Here is a 21,076-nt window from a genome sequence, read left to right as displayed (position 1 = left end):
ACACAAAAATACAGCTTATCTGCTGTGTGACAATATTAGCTTTATGTGAAAAAATACATTTTTTCTGTTCAGTAACAAAGAGTGAGTTACACCATTTTTGTGTATACTATTGAGATACAAGACTTTATTGATGTAAAAGCATTTGTATGTCTAGTGGGCAAGTAGACTATATAAGATAGCTGTGAATCAAAAGAATTTATAGCGTGGTGTCGCTTTTGATCAAGCCAGTATCTCTGCTAGAGCGACCATGAGCGCACCGATTGTGAGAACGAGATACGGAGCCTTGAAAGGTACCGTTGTACAAAATGTAGAAGGCGGAGAGTACTTGGCCTTCAATGGTATTCCCTACGCTGAGCCACCAGTGGGCCAACTAAGGTTCAAGGTAATTTTATGTCGGGACAATAAGGAATCAGGACTACAATTAGCTGCATTATTAGAATTTGAAACTACAGATGGTAAAGAAGCTGCACAGTTTCTACGGACAGTCGATGCTAAAACATTGACAGAAGGAGTGGTAGAGCTTACTGGTGGTTTCGTAAGTTTATAAAAAAAACTTTTTCTTTGGTACATTGAATATCCTTAAGTGCTTAATGTCTTAATAATTTTTTAGGGAGAGTTCACGGTTAACGTTTTATTTGTACCAACAATGGATGACAAGAGTGAAAATCCCTTTGCACCTCAGCCGGCAGATGAAATGGCCAAAAAAGGAATTGAGGTTCCAAGTATATTCGGTTACAATAGTCACGAAGGGATTGTGTTCCTTGTAGGTAATTACGCTTGCTCTTATTGAAGTTAAAGGATTTAACGATAACAGATGTATCTGATCCTTGTTATTTTATTTCCATTATGGCTTTCGCGTCGCATCTTAAGCATCTACGGATAAGACATACAGTAAAATCGAAAATGACTTCGATGGCTTTCTTGATAAACTGATTGTTAATCAAAATATTACAAAAACTGATGACGTCGTAAAAAGGGTCAGAAAATTTTATTTTGATGAGGAACCGATAACACCTGAGCAACGCGACAATTACGTACAGCTATTAGGTGACTTTCAATTTGTCTTTGGAATTCGACGAATTGTAGAAAATCAATTCCAAAAAAGGGTTCCATTTTTTTTCTACAAATTCTCTGGACCAGGTGAAAACGTGTTTATGCCATCCAATGTCACAAACAGCATCAAAGGTAGGCAGAGCTGACTACAATAACATATTGGTTAATCAGAAAAATAAATTTGAAATTCGCCTTCACAGGTACGTGTCATGGAGATGAACTCGGTTGTATATTCTACAACCGTGCATCTAATTCCAAGTTGGAACCAGATTCTAAGAGTCGTGTAACGATGGAGTATTTCACCAGGCTCTGGAAGAACTTTGCCAAAACCGGGTAAACATCTAAAAACAAGAGACAAGATAAACCTTATTGGGCGCACAAAATGTTAAATAGTAACTACATATTCTTTTCAGGGATCCAACGCCAAAGCTCGACGATGTGGTAACAAAGAAATGGCTACCAGTGACAAACGAAAGAATCTATTACCTAGAAATCAATGAAGATCTTATAACCGGAGTCAATCCGGATCAAGAGAAATGGCTGTTATGGAAAAGCATATCCCAATCCGCTTAACTCTATAGTTTCCAAGGTCACACATACTGTTATATAAAAGGAGAAAATGATAATATTCTTAAAGCTTAAAAATTCTTATTTTGATCATGTTCAAAACAATTTATGAACTCTATGTAAATTACACTTTAATTACTTCCATTAAAGAGCTCAATACTGTTTTATCCAAAATTTATATAAGATAAAAACCATGAAACTAACACTTTATATAATTTTACAATGAAGGTAAAGGAGTTTATTATATTAACTGTCGTCAGTATTATGATTTTCTTGCCTAAGACTTTACTCTACCTTTTCGCCTCTTGTACATTTATGTCATCCAGGAAAACGAAAAAGAAAGTCGTATCGCGTGTCTTTGCTACCATTACCAGCAAATCGACCTTTAATTTCTTGCTTTTCTTTATTCGCCACTACACTCCTTTTCTGCTATTGTGTATATAGTACCTCAAGATGTTGAAACTCCACAGTTAGTTCTTCTTTTAGTTTATCAAGAAAAGTACCAATTCTCGTGATTCCCTCTTATCTAGTCGTTACTTTTACTACTGGTATTCCGTTCAGTATCTTCCTCTGTTCTTGCTCTGCTCTTGAATAATTTGATAATTTCGTTATCCCACATGGAAACTGGGTCGCCTCTTGCACGTTGGAATTCCTGATAACCCATTATCGACCTCACAGCGAAACCTGGTGGAATGTTGAAATTATTAGTTATTGAAAGTCACACATGAATCACGACTGGTTAACGTACGTGATACTATAGTAGATATTAATAACAGTTGGTTTGATTTCTACAAATTTGTAGTCTGCCGTAAATAAATGTGGTTTGGCATTGGACGAAATTTTCGATATTGTTAAATGTTCATAATTACGTAAATGCCTGTTTCCACCGGAGTCACGTTGAGGTTTGACACATGTTTGTTGTATGTACATCTATAATTATTTCACGTATTTTACCTCTCGCTCGAGTCCGATGAAAACATGGCGGATGATGCTTACGGAAGCATTATACTACTATACAAATATCACCAGTTAATAATTACGTGAAATACAATTATGGCAAACGATTAAGCCACAACGGTTGTATAATTTGCGCTGTCCGACAAATTAGTAATAATTTGTGGAAATTTATTGAAATTAGGTAAAACGTTAAATTTACTAACCACCCAAAAATGTACAGACAAAGAATGCTGCGAGGACCTTGGTATATTCTCCAAGGGACATACTGTATAGTGCAGCTACACTATAGTGGATTGAAACATGATTTAATGATAGGAAAAAAATTCTAAATAAATTCAAATACTCCTTTATCTTTTTTCAAAATGAATAATAATTCGTATAATTTCTCTTTGAAGTCGGTAAGAAGGAAGTTCAACGAATTCGGAAGACTGACTTTTGTTATAACAAAAGAAAAAAGCGACTTTGCGAATTTAAATGACAGCCAAGTAATTTCTAGAGAATTAATAAATATGCACGAGCCTGATATCACGTTTTTATTTTTAATCAATCCGGGATTTCTTCGAGCTAAAAAAGTAAGGTTAGACGATAATTATTATAACAATTAAATGATACCGGTATGAATAAATTATACAAGATCTAAAGCAGATATAATAGCAATATATTTTCACGGAACGTCGATTACGATGAATAAAGAATAATTGGTCGGTATCAATTATGAAAAAATAAGTGAAAGCTGACGACAGCTCGTAAAATATTCCCGTGAAGTTTCTACGAGAACTGTAGAGTGGTGCGGTTGGCATACCATTACCCGATTGGCCAGCATGAATAATAGAGCTACGGGTCAGAGGTTATGGTTTCAGAGCAAAAGGCAGAGTTATGCTCGAGAGCTAATTTGTCTAAACATTGTGGCCATAGGGAAGCCAAATGCTATTAATCTAGTTAGGATGGATTCGTCAAGCGACAATAGTGTACTTGGCTCATTTCGAGAATTGCCAAAATCACAATTTGTCTTCGTCGAGATTTCTAATTTAATGAGTATACGTTATACGTATGATACATGTGTACATACCATTGCGTATCCATTCCATGTAGAAGAGCTGTCTGCACCTTCACGTTGGACCTCATGGGATCGTTTCAATTTGGGAAACGTTCGCATGAAAGTTTTACCGGATCTTAGAAACCGTCATTGCCAAAGCATGCCACGTCCTAGAAATCGTGGACGAGTCCGTAAACTCCCTAGGGAATCCGTGTCGAATCCTAGAAACCTCCATGGACATATCACAAACAGCTTAAAGAATGCACTGAGCTTTTTCTTTAAACGTAGAAAGAATTTCATTGAATAATAAGAATTTTTTATTGAAAAGTTTTTTCTAGTTACTTACAAGTGTGTCAGATTACAGTCTTCGAGGTTAAGTAACTCCGGAACAAGAAATTGTTACTTCTAATGGTCTAAGGGAATGAATATGAGTACTTACTCTTTGTTAATGTCCTCCTTTTCTTACAAGGACGAGTGTAAAATTCCATTGGTCCACGGAGTCTTTTCACCTTGTAGCCTGAAAGTCAAGTCGCGCGTTTTCTCCTAACCCTTAGTAAGAGCGGAGGACGATTGTCGTCGCGACGCCATTATCGTCGTTCCCAAAGCGAGTTTAATATTCGCAGAGAAACGGGTCGTCGGCGTAGGGTGGGTGCGAGTTTCCTGCGGGAAACGAGAGTCGACCTGGAGGTACGGGAAGTTCGCCGCTAGGGACATTCTGCGGTTGGTTAACTTACTAGTTACTATCCGACGCAGTATGCCTAACCCTACCGGTCTATTGGAACTACAGTAATTTCCTTTCTTTCCTCGTGGTGTGCCATTTATAAATGCCAGTATGTCTTGCACCTTATGATTTACCTTGCTGCACTTGGGTAACCCAGTCTTGGTGACGTAAACTTCAGAATATGTTACCCAGGCACTTATTTTATTTAGCGGTTCACTAATTGGATTTACAAATAGCATCAGTGTACATACTAAAGTTTGCTGAATATCTAGAAAATTCACTAGGAACTTAAGTAAATTTTCTCTCACGGTTTGTCACTAGATTTTTAATGAGTCCTTTTCCATCGCCACTTCAAAGGTAAGTAGATGTCTACTTACTGGGTCTGTATTATCCTTTAGTCGTAGAAAATGTAATTATATATATATATATATATACAGCATAAAGAACGTTCCATTTCTTTTAGAATAGTTTAGCAGGATTTATTCTCCATTCAAAAGACTCAATAGATAATAACGACTCAGTCTACCGTCTGATTTTGGCTCTGGCAGCAAGTTTGAAATTCGATATTGAAGAAGTCCTAAACGAAATCAGCAAAGAGTATAACTTCGTACAATGGCGACGGGCAAGTCTTTAGTGCTGTCAGAATGGGGTCGTAAAATCGTCGAAGCAGAGGCGCGTCTCTTATTGAAGACGCCATGAATGCCGAAAGAAACTACGCACGCAATAACTGCTAGAAGGTGAGGCCGATTGAGATAACCCTTATCTTATATCTGGGTGTAATCCCGTTTCACGAGGGTCCTCTTTCCGATTTTCGTATCATCCTAGGAGCTCGAGGGTGAACCGCACGGATTTACCCGGTTACGAGATAAAACTTTCCCTTCAAACGCAAAGTGTTGACCATCAGTTGAAACGAGGGTTGTTCGTCATGCATGAATAATAACCCAAGGGTTTTTGAATAAACATACATAAACATGTAAGATTTTGAAATTGAAAAATTACCATAGAAAAAAAGGTTAATAACTATGCGAAATACTTTGTCGAATTTATATCTCCCTCTATGAATTAAATTGCTAAACCAATTCAATCCTCTTGATTAAAAGGTCGACAATTTTGAACAATGGATGAAAGTCTGAAAATTTTTCAAAAAGACAACAAAAAATGGTAGCATTCCCGTAAAATAACTTTTGGTACTATGAGGCAATAATGTACACAGAAAAGCTCAGGCTCCAGATACAAGGACGGGTGCTAGTGCATGCTCGAGAAAAGTTTTAATGCAATATCCGATATTACAGTTAATAAATAATACGCCCCTGGGGCCCGGTAGCGTCGAGCAACATCGTGGCCCGCGCATTTGTTGCTTGTTTCCCGCTATGCAAAAGTTCCCAGTAGCCTCAAAGCGTTCCTCCGTCCTTTTACATCCTTTTAGCTCTTCCTCGACCTCGCCTAGAAGTAGCTACCCCAAGTTCCCGTTAAACGGATTCCTGGTCGAACTCCTGATATTTGCATGGCTTGGCGTGCACTTCGCTGTACTCCTGGAAAAATCTTCGTCAAGGTTCGAACTCTTGATACGAGTATCTCGTTAGCTATGGGTAGTCCCAGATACCTAACCTCTTATAGGTAAAGTAGCTGTATAAACTACGTACGTATCAAAGTCAAGCTTACACAGAAGGTTTAGACGGTCTGTCGACTAGGGACTTACTTAACTTAGGACTTACTTCTTACGTAATCCGACCAATTGGGCTTTCCCATAGGCGTATTATGGAGATACGTCGTCTACGTCCCGCCACTTATATTCCCATCAAGCTTTACGCCCACTCGCGCATCAACGGACAAAGAAGCTTTTAAGCTTTCGAAGGGTAAACCTCCCTTCTAAATTTAAGGCGCAGGCAGAAACGATACGAGCATTATAAATACGTTAGCAGGAAAATATAGCCGTAGAACGAATTTTCCTGCAGGGCTGATCTTTCGTCAATTTTTTTCTCACTATGATTAAGCTTTTCAATTAAAATTATTCGACGACACTTTATCTTGCTTTGATATCGAATTCAGGTATCTTCTCGAATCGCCATATCGAACGATCCTATCCCCTCTATGACCCTCGTTTAATATAACCTCAATTTTCCCACGTATAAAGTTTCCACTTGGCAATGAATACAGACTAGGTTGATAATGTTGTACGGAATGTCCCAGTAGAATAGAAATTGCAGCGAGAGACTCAGGCACGGTTGGGATATGTTCGCTTCTGTTTAATTACGTGCATGTACAAGATGCTCTATCCCTTTCCAACTTTCTGTATCCTGATTCACCTTCACCTCGTATGTCGACCCGACCGTCCCCAACTCTTGCAGTCACAACCTCTAGCAGCGGCATCCCCACCATTCTCAGATTTAACATTTAATTGTTCTAACCTATTTTACGCGAGGTTACAGAGCTTACGTATGTCGCAGAGCCTAGAGTCCTGCCGGCAACTACTGTTTAAACTTTAAAGCGCTCGTCGCATTTCCGATTCCGTGGGGCGTCGCGACGCCCTGTATTTTTCCTCATTTAACGGCGCACGCATCAGCATTTCATCCCTTGTCTACACTCACCCGACAAACGGCCGACAATGCTGCAAACTTTGTACATGGTACAGATTCTCTGTCGTTTTCGTGTTTAATAAATAAACGGATAAATCTTTTGATAAAATTACGCGGGACTTTCATTAATATTTTTTAGCTTAATTGCCTTTATTTTTTTTTTTTTTTTTTTTTTTTTTTTTTTTTTTTTTTTTTTTTTTTTTTTTTTTTTTTTTTTTTTTTTTTTTTTGGGAAGTCATTTTACTGGACAGACTTTACAATCTGACACGAAATTGTAACCTGTTCACGAATCTCTGTGTGTTATGAAAAAATATTTGTTATCACTTCCAATTCTTAGTTCAACTATTGATAGGTCTGTAAATGTTCCTATTACTGATTTCTGGGTAGAGGATTGAAAATGGATGACTAGAATTTCTCTCTACTAGCGTGTTTTAAAATTACTAGAAATGTCATTCAGAATGGCACCGTTCACTCTATTTCGCTTCGTTAAGTCAGAAAGCTCCAATCTAAAACATTGAATTTTCAGTAGCGGCAAAATCTATTAAAGAATTCTGGAATGCACTCCTTTACTAGAATGCACGCAGTCTGTGATTAAGTCTAATGGCTCCAGGCTGGGAGCACGGTTCTGCGATTTTCAAAAGTCACCCCTTTGGCCCACTGATGTGTTATCGAATCATCCTCTAATCTCTTCTCATCTTCATCCGGCAGTGCAAAACTTCGTTTAGCTAAAACTCTTTTCCACTCCAGAAATTCAACGAGGGCATCACCCTGAGGAGGTACCGCCTTGATTGCAGCTCCTGAATAAAAGAAGAAGAGCAAATAAAAAAAAAGAAAGAGCAGAAAATACTTCAAGAACGTCTAGCAGTAATTTTTCTTAGTGTTCCTTAATCTTTGCAGCATCCATTCCCCACCTTAATGACAGCTACTACACGGATGCACTTCCCTGGACCAACGAACGAAGAACCACAATTCTTCGACATAAGAGTCTTCGTGCTTGCAGCCTCTCATTGAGGCTTTGTTCATCTTCCTTAATGACCGTGGGAAACTCATTCTTTCCTGCTGTTGCTATAGCTCCTGGTAACGCAGTTCTATTCTCGCATTTCCCGGAGAGTGAAGGATGCAAGGACACGACATCGTATCATCATCCTGAGAAAAATACAGCAACTCCATATTCTGCCCAAGACGTTAGTTCTCTAAACCGCACCGTATTGAATTACCTACTTCAGGATTCACTTTGTCCAATTTTTACATCCGCAGGTCGTACGGTTCAACGTCAAGGCACAAGATCCAGAAAGAAATCAGGTCACTGAGCTTGTGCCTCCACTTCATGAGCATAGACAGAAGTACCTGGAAACACGTTCTGCAAATGGCGGAACAAGTCGGACAAGCCTTTACTTGCTGTTCCAGTAACTGTACTTAGCAATTAGTACTAAGAGAGTTGTCAGTAGTAGGCTGTCACTGTACACACACAGCATGGGTAAACTGAAGTCATCCAACTCTCCGAGAATCCTTGGCCAGGTTTCTGGTAATAAACAAGGGTTATTTTAGGAGTATAAAGGTTTACTATATCCAAGTGCTACCGGGTAGACAGTGACTACATCCACCACGTTACTACCCCTAGTGACCCCGTTCTTACCCTCAACGCCTAAGCATATTTCGTGCGAGTGTCCAAAGCATCCAAGTACCCTTGGCTTGTCTATCCTTCAGGACTGACTGATGGTGAACCTGGGTTACTGAAATATCGCACACGTTACTAAATTACTAGACGCCCTCTGAGTATATAGTAGCTAGGTTCGGTAGTTCTACCAACCCTTAATCTTTACCTACCCTTCTTAAAAATAATATTAATAACAAGTACCTTTTGAATTATCGTGGCTATCTTATCTATATCGTTGGGGTTACACAGAAAGTCACTCTCTGGATACCAAAAGTGATTACCCATACGTGTTTTACCTTGGTACACGGGATTTATAACCTTCGTCAATCTTCTTATTTAATTTTACTCATTTCTTTCCTCTTCCCTTACTCCTCTCCATTTTTACTTTATTAACTCCTCGCGACGCTACGCTCAAAGGAAATACTCTTGCTTTATTTCTCTGATTTTACGAGAAAATTAATTGCGTTCTGGTTCAAACTTATTGCCTTGCTTCCTTCGGTACACGCCATTTATCCTCTTCCGATAATCGTTTCTTCTGGATACTCTGTAAAATAAAATAGCGTCAGGCAAAAAGCATACTCGATTAATAATTTTACTTTCAAATGGACTGACAGTTGACGATGACAGCTTCGCCAACGCGTTAATTGTACTCGTTTCCATTTCATATGTTATTCATGTTTTATATAATACACGTCATCCATGACGATGCGAAAGCGTTTCCCTCCTGTTTTGCAGCAATAAATTAATGGATATCCAAGTGCAGTGTAATACGTCATGAGTATTTTTCATTGAATGTCATATCCGTAGCGCTGAGGGTCCTCGTTGCTTTGGTAACACGCAGCAATATCGTGCTGAAATGATTAGATGAAAAAAAAAATAGAGAAAAATATATCATGAAAGAAGAAAACATAAATATAATATTCAACACTGATTTGGCAATATTTGATTACTAGAATTTTGTGCTTGCAAAATGTATTTCGGCGCGTTTACTAAACGAGTCTAGCTCGTGTAACGTAAAATAAGAAATGCTACCTATTACAGTAATGTACAAATACAGTCAGCCCCACAACTTGATTTTCATATTTGCATAGGTTTCTTTACCAATTAATATCTCATACGTTGATTAGTTCTTAAGTAACGACAACGTGATCGACTTAGAAGCTAAGATCGAAATTCACCTTATGCCCCATTGAAGGTAATGTATACAGAAAGTGTTTTTTGTCTTAGAAAAAAAATTATGGCTATTTCGAAATATACTGACAATACTGTGAAAGTAATTAGATTTTTCTAAGATACGTACAGATGAATAAGGACACAGTGTTGGCAGTAAATTTCGAAACATACCCAATACAGTCGATACATCCACTAGGATAAATAAAATATTGAGTATATTGTTCGGTGAATAATTTTCCGTTGTTGAGTATTTCGAGGAAAAATAGAATTTTATATTCGAGCAGTGATGCATTTGTAAATCTTCTTTAACAACGATAACTCCCAATCGATATTGCCTACTTCTACGTACAAGAGGTCAAAGGAAAAATTTTCACTATTGCATAAGGACGCACTGAAAGTGCAAACTGCATCGGCAACGATAGAAAATGGCGGACAAACGACCACGTCAAGTAGTAGAGGCTGCATTGTAGGGCGTCTTTATTGTGTTTTTATTGAGTGCGATTCAATTCCGTTCACAAACCGCTACGACGCGATGTGGTCGAGTTTTATATCCACTCACAATTCCCCGAGCACATTGAGGAATGTACGTAAACGCGTACAAGCATTCGCAAAAAATTGTCAAAGGTGTCATTAATTGTGAAAAATATAAAATACATATATCGTTGAAAGCAAAATTAATTTTGTAGCAGGATTTTAAATTGTCACTGATTCTTAATAATAATTGTCACAGAGCAAGAATAAAGATGACATCTTCTAGAAGAGACTATACACGACTCTTTCGACTTCTTCAACGTCAAGAGCAATTCCTTTACAGCTTTACGTGCGATTGATCGTCCGGCAGCTATTACTAACAATAAGAAACGATGACTCGCAGATGCGGCACGACACAATGGGCTAAATTGTATAGCGAGGATGAAAGAGGAGCTTACGGAGAGATAAGACATTCAGCAGCTTACAGTTGGCGAGATTGTCAAGTCGACGATTTTGAGGTTAAAAACTCCGGCTCGCTCGTGCTTCGCTGGTAAGGTTGGATTGACACTTGGAATTCCTTTCTCACTATAATTTCACGTGACTTTAGATTGTACTCGTCAGGTGAGTGCATAATTAAACAAAAGTGCCGGAGGGCTAATAGCGATCCAGACGTTTACTGTGCACTACGAGCAGAAGACGGTTCTCGTCAAAGTCTAGGACGGCTGCTCGATAAACAGAGACTGACTTGGAGGCGGGATTTATTGTCAGTTGGAAACTCAGCGGCGTGGTGCAAGAACTTTGGCTGTTCTCACGCCGAAATAGTTCGTCTTCGTAACGTACGTAAGAGGGAAAATTGAAAAGTAAACGTTGACTGAGAGAGAATGAACCAAAGAGAAATTACTCATAGGTTAAGGGCGATTCACGCTTCATGATTTAACCTCCAAATATATTTTTAACTGACGATTTCAAATTTCCCGCTTCAAAAGTACACTCGATACTTTTACAGAGTTTCATCTTCGAAGGACTTTGAACAAGCTAGCACAGATAGCAATTTTTACAATTTTATGAAAAAGTTATCCAAACGACTTAGAAATATCTGCTAAAAAGTTATCTACAAGCTAACCTACGCTGTCCTATCTCGGATTTCTTTAAGATACCTTTCTGGCGGATATACGTAACCCATTTGTTTGACTTATTCGTAACATTGTCAAAATTACTAGCTGGGAGATCCTAAAGGGTTCATTATACACCATGGGATAATTAGGATGTTTCATAAAGGGATGTGATAATTCAAGGCTTCCCAAGGTTAAACCCTGTTATAGTAGGACGTCAGATCCAGCAACCTCAAACTTCAAACAGGTTTGTAGTGTCCTTAGAAAGGCCTGAATAATCGGCCAAATATAAATCTGATAGGCCGTTCTGACAAAAAAAAAATATATTTTTATATATTAATATTTTTTAGCATATCGGAAGCTCCTCGCCTCTCTCCTAGCAACAATAGCTGCTGCCACCAATGGCTGATCAATGCTTTGCTTCTCTCTAGCATTTCATAATTTATCCTATACTTCAAATACCTCAACACAATACGTACCTCGGTACGAAGTGACTCGCCGATCAGATTATTCATGACCAGGTACACCACACTGATATTTGACTCTTTTAATTACTCAAGTGCTTCCCTAAGACACAGAGTATAGTCTTACCAGAAATACCTCAACGCTTAATGTTGAACGTTACCTTTTTGAATTTCCAAACATGAAGATCAACTACTAGCCCAAATTATATAATGGATTGCATATGATCCCGAAATTTATGTAATCGTGACTGGGTTACCCAAGTGCAGCAAGGTAAATCATAAGGTGCAGGACATACTGGCATTTATAAATGGCACACCACGTGGAAAGAAAGGAAACTACTGTAGTTCCAATAGACCGGTAGGGTTAGGCGTACTGCGTCGGATAGTAACTAGTAAGTTAACCAACCGCAGAATGTCCCTAGCGGGAACTTCCCGTACCTCCAGGTCGACTCTCGTTTCCCGCAGGAAACTCGCACCCACCCTACGCCGACGACCCGTTTCTCTGCGAATATTAAACTCGCTTTGGGAACGACGATAATGGCGTCGCGACGACAATCGTCCTCCGCTCTTACTAAGGGTTAGGAGAAAACGCGCGACTTGACTTTCAGGCTACGAGCTGAGAAGAGTCCATGGACCGAGGAAAATTTCACAGATGTCCTTGTGTGAGTTGGAGCTAAACAAAAACAATGTAATTTGCTATTACAGTCGTGGATTTAGGTAAATGAATTTTATTAAATATCTTATCCAGTTAATTTTTGTATTTTATAACAATAGTAAAACTGCAGTTCTTTTTTTTTTATCATTCAAGAGAAGCAGCTCAACATGGTTCAGAGACGAAAAAAGGTCTTTGATCTTTCAATCTGCTGGAATCCATGATTTTCTTTTTCTTTAAAGAACCTCTTCCCGAACGGAGCTTCGAGAGTTCTTGCCAGAAGAAGAAGAGCTTTTTCTAGAGCGATACTCGCAAACCGTTTGTCACTGTTCTGAAGAAAAAGTTCGATATTGTTATTATCCCACGTTGCTGCCCGGTATTATCGCCGAGCATTGTTAATAGTTATATATAGTTAACGACGTCATCTTCGCCTTCTGAAAACTGTATCTTAAGCCATGAGTAAGTTCCAGAGTAGAATTGAAAATCTGACGTACCGTTAAAGGATTCATTATTCATCCACGATTCAGGACTATTCCACTCCCTGAAGTTGGCTCTTTCCATTTGACTTCTATTAATTCCCATTATATAACCATCTTCAGATAATGCAGTAGTACTGAATTTCGTGTATTTCTGCACAGTTATTCAGGACTATACGCATAAAGAGAGAATATCTCACGACTTTGTTTCTTTTTGGAAAAAAAAAACGCTAAAGAAGAAAAATTCATCGTGACAATTTCCTTTTGTCGCAGATTCCTTCAACGTCCTGGAGTTACGAGACTCGTATTCGTGGAAGGAATTCGATCGGCCAATCCCCATCAATCTGTGAGCCATCCAAAGCGAAAGAGTCATATAGCACAAAGCTACAAGACAGGATTCGAATGACTCAAGGACATGTTTATCCGAGTGCTCGTGGACGACGTTTTGATTGAATATCCCGAAATGAAATTTCCTCAGGATTTTGGATTCCTGGTGGGACGAATCCTTTGTGCAAGGACCACCGACGGTGGTAGGACTATTGAAACTTCTCAAAGCCATTAGGATACCTTGGTTATACGTATTCCATTGGTGATTTTAAGGAGATTGAATCGCGGTTGGTAAAATGGACGCTACTGGAAGTTTCTATGATTGCGTCATAATAACCATAACCCGTTTCATCATTTCAGGGGAAATTTCAAAAACATATACGAATATTATGGATGAATCAGAAAGATTGTGGAGGATGGATTATATTCGTGGGTTACAGATTCTCTGAAAATTTAAGTAGTATTATGAAAGAGCCTGTATGAATAGTTCTACGGATACCCGTGATGGCCGACGCTCAGACAAATGTATGAAATTATACAGTCTAATCCGAATAACACACGTTACGGGTTACCGACCTTCGTTTTGGTCCTCGTGGAAAATCCATAAACGGATGTTGGGAATGTACGTTTTGCCTCTTCTGAAATACAGATCGATTGATCGTATCGCTATGAAATGTTCGATACGTTTGTGAGCCGTAAAATTTGTACAGCCATTTTAGTGCCAGTATGTGCAATCTGTGTGTACGAGTTTTCATTGTCGTAATCGTTACCAGCGCAAGCAGATGTCGTTACTGGGTTATTTCACCTTTGTGAAACGACCCACCAGCCCCTTGTCTTCGTGCACCGATTTCCTGCAATCTCATGAATTTCTAGGGTGATATATGGATTACGTATAGCCCTGTATATTATGGTATGTATACTTTTAGGTAAAAAGGATAAATTTTTTTATAGTGAAAAAAGTTTCAAATATCCATAACTATCATCTAGACACTTATTTTTAAGGTTAAGATCCGTTGAGATCCTATACCGACCAGGTTAGGTCGATTCGAGAACGGAGCGTGCAAGGATTCCACTGGAACACGGTTAAAAGACCAATAGTAGAAATGGAAAGTTTCTGGCAAAGGATGAAGAAGAAAAGTTTTACGTAAAGCTTGGTGGAAGCGGAAAAGGAGAGGCGAGGAGGGGCGGGGGGTGTAACAGTTTCTCAGGAGTAGCTACTTTGCCAGTTGAAAACTCTGTAAAGGGTAGTACATCGTGGAAGATTAATGCGGACGATTCGGAAGGATCGTAAAGTAGCGGATAACGTGTCAAATGAGAGGCGGGAGAGAGAGAGAGAAAATAAGAATACAAGAAAAATTAGTGCCAACCTGTACAGTCGAGAGGTATTAAAGGAAATGAAAGAATATTCCTCTCCTTAAAAAAAAAAAAAAAAAATTTACACCCAAGAAAATCACGTTCATCGTCAACGAATTCTCTCTCGGGAGTAAAGGAATAAAATTCAAATCCATTCCTTCCGCTCGCCAGACTGTTTCAGTAGTTGGGCGTAACGTTACGTCCGAATCCTGAAAACCTTTAACGCGGATTGGAATAAGGTCGAAAAGGAGTTGAGATTTAAGGTGAAAGAGGAGAGTGAAGTAAAGAAAATGTGTACGACACTTTATCCTGAAAAGGTAACCGGAGCTTGGAGGATTTTGTGAAATACGAAACAGCAGGGCCGTTTTATTCGGGTAGCACCATAAAAACCGTAATATTACCACAGAGTCATTGAAAAAGCTATACGAGGCTGTAATGAAACGAGGTAATGGGATCCAATACCGAACTAATGAACTGAAGTTAGTCAATGTTTATATTAATAATTTATATTAATAATAAATTAGTAAGCATTTAATTTATTATTGATATGCATTCAGGATACGGTTGTTCAGGTATTCATGTAAACTCATCAAAAATGTGACTTACTCTTGCAGAATGAGGCCATTCCGTTTCGCCCTAGTGACAAGAGGGCCACCACTTCCGACCAGCCAGAGAGTCGCGTTTACTAGGGGTAAATAAAAAAAAATGAAAATGTGACCGGAAGAGTCCGTGAAAACATTTACCAGCGACAGTCGCAAGCTTGGCAAAGAGGATTCTTAACGGACGATACTTCATTCCGCACTGTGCTCGCCACGAAAATTTATGAATAAATCAGTCCGACCTAACCTAACTTTCATCTCCCAATTTTCACAAGACTGTAAATTGATCCTTTAAAAGCACCCAAGGATATCCGAAGGCATTTACGAAGTGACACATCGATACGTGCTGCTCTTTGTAGAGTGAGCCTTGCGTAATGATATTACCCTCCTTTCACTGAAAATCATTCCCCTCCTAATCTCTACCTTGTATTCCCTTGGTATTCCCTTCTACATTTGCTGTTTGATTCCATGCGCTCCTGGTTTGTTGGTTATACGCTGTATGTACAATGAGGCTTGTCGTTACGCTGCGAAACTTAGTTTAAATGTATTTCAATTAGAAAAACACGCTAAGCTAAATCGTTATCTTCCTTTAGACTGGAATACATATATTTCAACAAGCACGGTATTACACTTTACAGCCGATGGAGTAAATCCAGTCAATTGAAAATGCTATAGGAAAGTCTCCTAACGGTAAACTGACGGTTTATTTAGAGGTTATATATATGTTAATATATAAAAGATACATACCTATATAAAAGATACATATTACCAGACGTCTATCTGTGTACATTCACATACGATTCTCTGATGTCGCTTTATGCGAAATTCATACCGTTCAAAGTTTCATCGCGACTCCTGCTGTTGATTTATAACGCGTCTACCCGAATGTTTCCAGGACACATAGATTACACGGTTAGACACTGTGGGAAAGCAAATGTCATCCGAGTTCGCCCAGTGTATTACATCTACGTGAAACAGCTGGTTCCCAATTCGGAGAAAATAATTCAGGACTCGCGACTGCTTCAGCCTCGTAGATTTCCAGCCTTAAGGATGACGTACAAACTGTGAGTAGTACCTAACTTGACAATGAGCTATGTACATGCATATATACAAACCTTATATTCTATCCGGTACATAATACAGGTACTTAAGGAACACAGTGCACCGAGTGGTAAAGAGCATTTTCAATTTAGAAAGTGCACTGAAACGCAGCCCTTTAAAACAGTTATAAAAAAACGTTCCTAAAAGAGTAAATAGAAAATATGCATAAATCCGTGCATTCCTATCGGAAGAGTTTCTGGACTGTTGTAATGCGCATGCGCGAGCCTCCCGCTGGCAGGAGAGCTTGTAAATCCCGAGGGTGGAAACTTGGGGGGTTGTTAGCACCGCGGTGTCAGTCCACCAAGGAAGCTATCCCAGGTTCAGTCTCGCATCGGCCATCCACGAGGTCGGACACGTTTGCCGGCTCTTGGCTTAACATGTAGAGAAAATTCTGTAAGCCGTATGAGATTCCTACGCGACCGGGTTGTCACTTCAGTTAACGAACGCTTTCGGAAGATGATTTGAATTTGTTTGGTTAAGTGCGCGTGACAGTGAAAACAACGCTGAGTGCCTGATCGACGATGATACTTATCACGAATGCAGTTACCCTTGTGTTTATCATCTACATCGCAGCTAAGGGACTCTGTCATGCGAAGCAAGGTGTGTTTTCAACGTAAAGAGAAATCTAAGGGCAAGCTAACCTCAAACATTTAGAATAACATTGACGTTCGCGGCATGCCACGAAACATTCATAGTGCATTTTCAATTCCGTTACAAACATACGTGCGATCTAATTCGGAAACTTTGTCACGTGTGGCAATATGGATTTTCTCGTTTGACTGCACTTCCCACGATTCTCTAGCAAATAGTCCAGATACTCAGGATCACGAATTAGTCGAGCGGTTAGAACACTAGACGGAGAGAGACTGTGCCAATTACCGAGGATCGATACCTGAGCTTAACGATATATCTATACTGTGCAATCGCATCACGCGATTGTCATCATTGTGAACGATGCATCACGTGATATCGTGTTCAGCATCCTGCGACATCCGAAATGGATAGATTGTTCCGCGTGGTATTAGCACGGCTGTCCTTTCTAGACGACGAGCCAGAGACGTGTTCTTCATTTGGACGAGTGACCTGTTTTTCATGAAAAATTAAGATACAATAAATGAGCTCATCCAAAAGCCGATATCTCGTTGCGTGTTAGCCGTTAGCTTTTGATCGTTTGATCTAGGGCTGCATTGGACAAGATCCAAAGGAGTCGTCCTAACGAAGTAGGATAGCGTCACGGCATCGCCGCGTTCTACTTTCTACCAATCGATATATACCACCCGGTACATTGCGTATAAAAAAAAAAAAGCAGATTGACGTCAGTGTCATCTTCATTCTGTCTCTGTTCCCTCGTCTCTTGTTGAGATTGCTTAGCCAGCAATGCCATTTTAGCCAACATCGGTTCTAACCGTCGCCCATTATCTTTCATGGAAACCACCCAAGAGCGATTAAGCTATTTGAACTCAGCGACTTGTAAGCGATTCCAGTTGCACAATGACTCCTTGGAGTTAATACCCACTCGACTAGTTTTGAACGACAATACCTATAGGTATCTCCGGATGATGTCTGGTTCACAAGCGAGCGACAGTGTCTGCATGAACGAGTACAAATACGATTCAAGTTTCTTCAGCAGAACTGAAAACGTTACATGAAAATGCGAATGTGCCCATTCGATATAAGACAAAGGCTATTATCGCGAGCGACAAAACCGACGCTTTGAGGAGGATTAATGATTGCAGGAACATCAAGCGGGCGACGTCGTCGTCCTGGAGAGGTCGTATCAAGGGGAATTTTAATGCGAGAATGACGCCGTAAAAGTCCGTTCACATGAAGGCTCGATAAAAATTTTTTTTCTTAGGATGATTTAAACCGCCCTAGACCCGTGACGTTGAACCAATAGATATTTCTGGAATTCATGGAAACGTAGGGCACACGTAACAAATCTATACAGGGTCGTTATTAAGTACCGACGTTATCCTGATTGTGAAAAGCCATACGTATGGGAATACGGAAATGTAGGTACCAAAATGAGAAAGTAAATGTATAGTCGTCAATATAGCAAGATCAACGATGTTATTTATTTGATTCGAAACCCCAGCCGCAAATGTACTTCCCTTCGATCCAAGGGTTACTACCCCTACTCTGTTATACATGGGTACATGTTGCGAGTAGGTAGAAGGCTTAATAAACTCTTATACAAATCGTAAATGGGTATATCTGTATTTTTTTTAAGAATTACGGTAGGGGTTGCCATATCGATTCCAACACCTTTTTCAAACGTCATCCCCTTGTAGGGATCTTGCGGATATAACCCTCTATACAATATACGTAGGTATAGTTTGGATGGATATGGGGTGCTTCGACCCTGTCAGGCCTCCTTTGTAAAACGTTCCATCCAGACCTTCATGTTCGCACGACGACAGCGCCGACCGATTTCGAATTCAAGACGTCTTCATTCGACACGACGGCCGCGTGGAATCTAAAATCGTGATGCGAAAAACAATCATCGCTGCTGACCCGAAATTCAGCTGGAGTCCCTTTCTGGATTCACGGAATAATTAATCGCATAACTAACACAGCAATGAAACGCTGGCGACTTCTAAATAAGTTTTCTAAAGTAGGTCGGAAAAACGTTTATCCAGCAGACCAATTAATGACAGTTGTCAAGAATATTACGACGCGTTTGGAATCTGATATCCCTGTACGCGGATATGAACCTATAGGCTTATTTATTTCTTACATGAAACATAATATAAATCCATAGTACCTATATACACGTATACAATATTATACGGAAGAGAAAAATATTCCTTTGGGTGGCAAAGTCGGTTTCCATATCTTAAAAGGGAATTCTCAGGGGTTTCCTTTAAAATTAAAATAACAAATTTTCCCACAAAGCCAAACTTCCTTCCCCATGGCAGCTAAGTTAAATACTCATCCGTACAGAGAAAGATGGCCGGATATTTGAGCACTGTCGCAACCTCGTTAAATTAATGACGAATATATACAATATGTAAGAATCGTTAGAGAGAAAGATATTCGAAAGCCTCGTAAATTTACCAAGAATTCCTCGGTTTCGCCTTTATCAAAACCCAACGTCATTACAGCGACGTTTGCTTAGGGTTCCGAAACCGGATTAAAAGTTTCCACTTGCTCTCGACGTTCGGCCATTATAAGTTTTAACGGATATCCAAAGCAACGGCTTGACCAATATTACTCGATAGGTTGTATTGTGTTTCGTTAACATCTGCATCTGCTTTTGTATCCACGAATTGTGAGATTCGCGGAATTTACAGTGGCGGATTAAACGCCAGGCAATACGCATTGGCGTCGCAGCATACGTACCTCAGAGCCATAGGCGTAGCGACACGTGTTTGTGGTGAGAAATTTTGCAGCTGCTGTAAATACATGTATATATCCGTGTTACAAATATATAGATATTTTATACAGTTTAATTCGATAACCCGTTGATTTTGAGGTTAAACTCGTTAGCGTAACCCTTACGGCGGGAAATTTAAATACGTCAGGTATGAATTACACGTGCCCTATATATAAATATATATCCGTAGATATTTTTTGACGAATAAACAAATTACCGTTTAATTCCGGATAATTTAACGAACGAGCGATCTCGCTAGTTCGAAATTCGTTCGTATCCTCGGCTCTACGCTGTTAATGCAATAACGAAACCTATCTAGTAATTCATTGAATAATTTTCTGCCAGATGTGTCAGAGCGACATCACGTATACTAACGTACGTACAATAAGTGTTACCGTGAATCTACATACATAGCGGGTAACGAAAGAAAAATTAATTGATCGTTACTCGAATAATTTTTTCCACCAAAAATTTAATTCCATTTCATATTTCCGAGGTTAGGTATCGCAGCGAGCCTTTATAGCAGGACTCATAGCCGTATCTAGCTATACTCTGTCTCGTGCGTATATTCGTTCTGCCGGAGTTAAAACCGCGCGAAACCTTTTAATGAAACAATCAGCGGTCGTACAAAAGGTGCTAACGCGTTATCGGGAATTTAATTAACTCGTGACGGGTAACTCCGATTTAAAGCGGTCTTTCCGTCGGACAGGGGAGGATTCGATTTGCTGTCAGGTACAGAAACGTACCGGTATCCGAGTATGCCGGACAGTCGAAGCATTCTAATTCGTACACAGAGTATCCAGCGGGACTTGAATGCGTAATTGTTACGTACATATGCACGTGTTATGAAATTCTACCGATCAAATTTGCTCTGATCGAGTTTCAAATTAACACTGACAAATTTCCTCGCTCCAACCTCAATTTTATTTCTTCTTTACAGATATCGAGGATCTACGGCGTGGCTGCAGACTGGAGGGTTTGCATCCGTTGCTCATCGTCACCTACAAGAACATCATGGTTTTCGTGAGTATTCAAATCATTCAAAATGGCCGACCATGCGTTAGACTATTTTTTAATAATACAGTAATATCGTTTTGCTGTGTAACTGGGTTACGTAACGTGGTGGTAAATAGGGTATATATAGGACATAGGAAATATTTGAGTTTATTACGGTGACAAGGGCGCGTCCGTTCGTGACGGTAAAAATTTATTTTCCTTGGACCGACGTGACGTCAGATGAAAATAATTGTTTTTTTTCCTCTTTATTAATCTCCCATATTCATCATGATAATGTGACAAGCCATCGAGGTCTTGATAGGATATTATTTATTGGTTTTTCCGTTATGTCGGTAAAATTATTGGCAGATTGTTGGCTGATTGCTTAGGGATGCTGGAGAGGGGGAGG

The 21,076-nt window shown here is 39.5% G+C and overlaps 2 protein-coding genes and 3 long non-coding RNA genes across 19 annotated transcripts in view; 3 read left to right on the top strand and 2 right to left on the bottom strand.

The window, feature by feature from the left end:
• The first annotated feature begins 7 nt into the window (after positions 1 to 7).
• Positions 8 to 1,787, top strand: LOC107274535 (acetylcholinesterase). The gene is made up of 5 exons (XM_015753767.2): positions 8 to 535; positions 611 to 767; positions 871 to 1,185; positions 1,254 to 1,386; positions 1,467 to 1,787. Exons 1-5 carry the CDS (start codon positions 248 to 250, stop codon positions 1,624 to 1,626), a joined length of 1,053 nt encoding a protein of 350 aa, XP_015609253.1. The 5' UTR covers positions 8 to 247; the 3' UTR covers positions 1,627 to 1,787.
• Positions 1,788 to 4,541: 2,754 nt separating this feature from the next.
• On the top strand, positions 4,542 to 5,456 carry LOC112495385. Its single transcript, XR_003061837.1, has 3 exons — positions 4,542 to 4,691; positions 4,798 to 5,071; positions 5,160 to 5,456. It is a non-coding gene; the product is annotated as an uncharacterized LOC112495385 (long non-coding RNA).
• Positions 5,457 to 5,565: 109 nt separating this feature from the next.
• Positions 5,566 to 7,059, bottom strand: LOC112495386. The gene is made up of 2 exons (XR_003061838.1): positions 6,050 to 7,059; positions 5,566 to 5,866 (listed from the first exon to the last, which is right to left on the bottom strand). It is a non-coding gene; the product is annotated as an uncharacterized LOC112495386 (long non-coding RNA).
• A 63-nt stretch (positions 7,060 to 7,122) lies between these two features.
• LOC107274532 overlaps positions 7,123 to 21,076 on the bottom strand; it is a 16,782-nt gene continuing 2,828 nt past the window's right edge. For 2 of the 11 annotated variants that reach the window (XR_003061822.1, XR_003061828.1), the window contains exons 2-7: positions 9,180 to 9,418; positions 8,769 to 9,111; positions 8,547 to 8,643; positions 8,132 to 8,432; positions 7,822 to 8,056; positions 7,123 to 7,707 (exon numbers count right to left, since the gene is read on the bottom strand). This is a non-coding gene — a long non-coding RNA (uncharacterized LOC107274532). The other 9 variants (XR_003061825.1, XR_003061823.1, XR_003061830.1 and 6 more) reach the window with 9 other exon arrangements.
• Positions 16,492 to 21,076, top strand: part of LOC107274531 (locomotion-related protein Hikaru genki) — a 17,045-nt gene continuing 12,460 nt past the window's right edge. For 2 of the 5 annotated variants that reach the window (XR_003061820.1, XM_025091763.1), the window contains exons 1-2: positions 16,492 to 16,895; positions 20,612 to 20,694. Coding sequence is in view for 4 of the 5 variants with exons in the window: in XM_025091763.1 (XP_024947531.1) it covers positions 16,817 to 16,895; positions 20,612 to 20,694 (162 nt within the window). In the remaining variant the exon portion in view is untranslated. The remainder of the gene's footprint in view (positions 16,896 to 20,611; positions 20,695 to 21,076) is intronic. The other 3 variants (XM_025091764.1, XM_025091765.1, XM_015753766.2) reach the window with 3 other exon arrangements.

This window comes from Cephus cinctus, unplaced genomic scaffold (genome assembly GCF_000341935.2).
Source record: "Cephus cinctus unplaced genomic scaffold, Ccin1 Ccin1_scaffold3262, whole genome shotgun sequence".
In the NCBI taxonomy this organism is placed as follows: domain Eukaryota; kingdom Metazoa; phylum Arthropoda; class Insecta; order Hymenoptera; family Cephidae; genus Cephus; species Cephus cinctus.
This window is presented reverse-complemented; position numbering and strand designations above follow the sequence as displayed.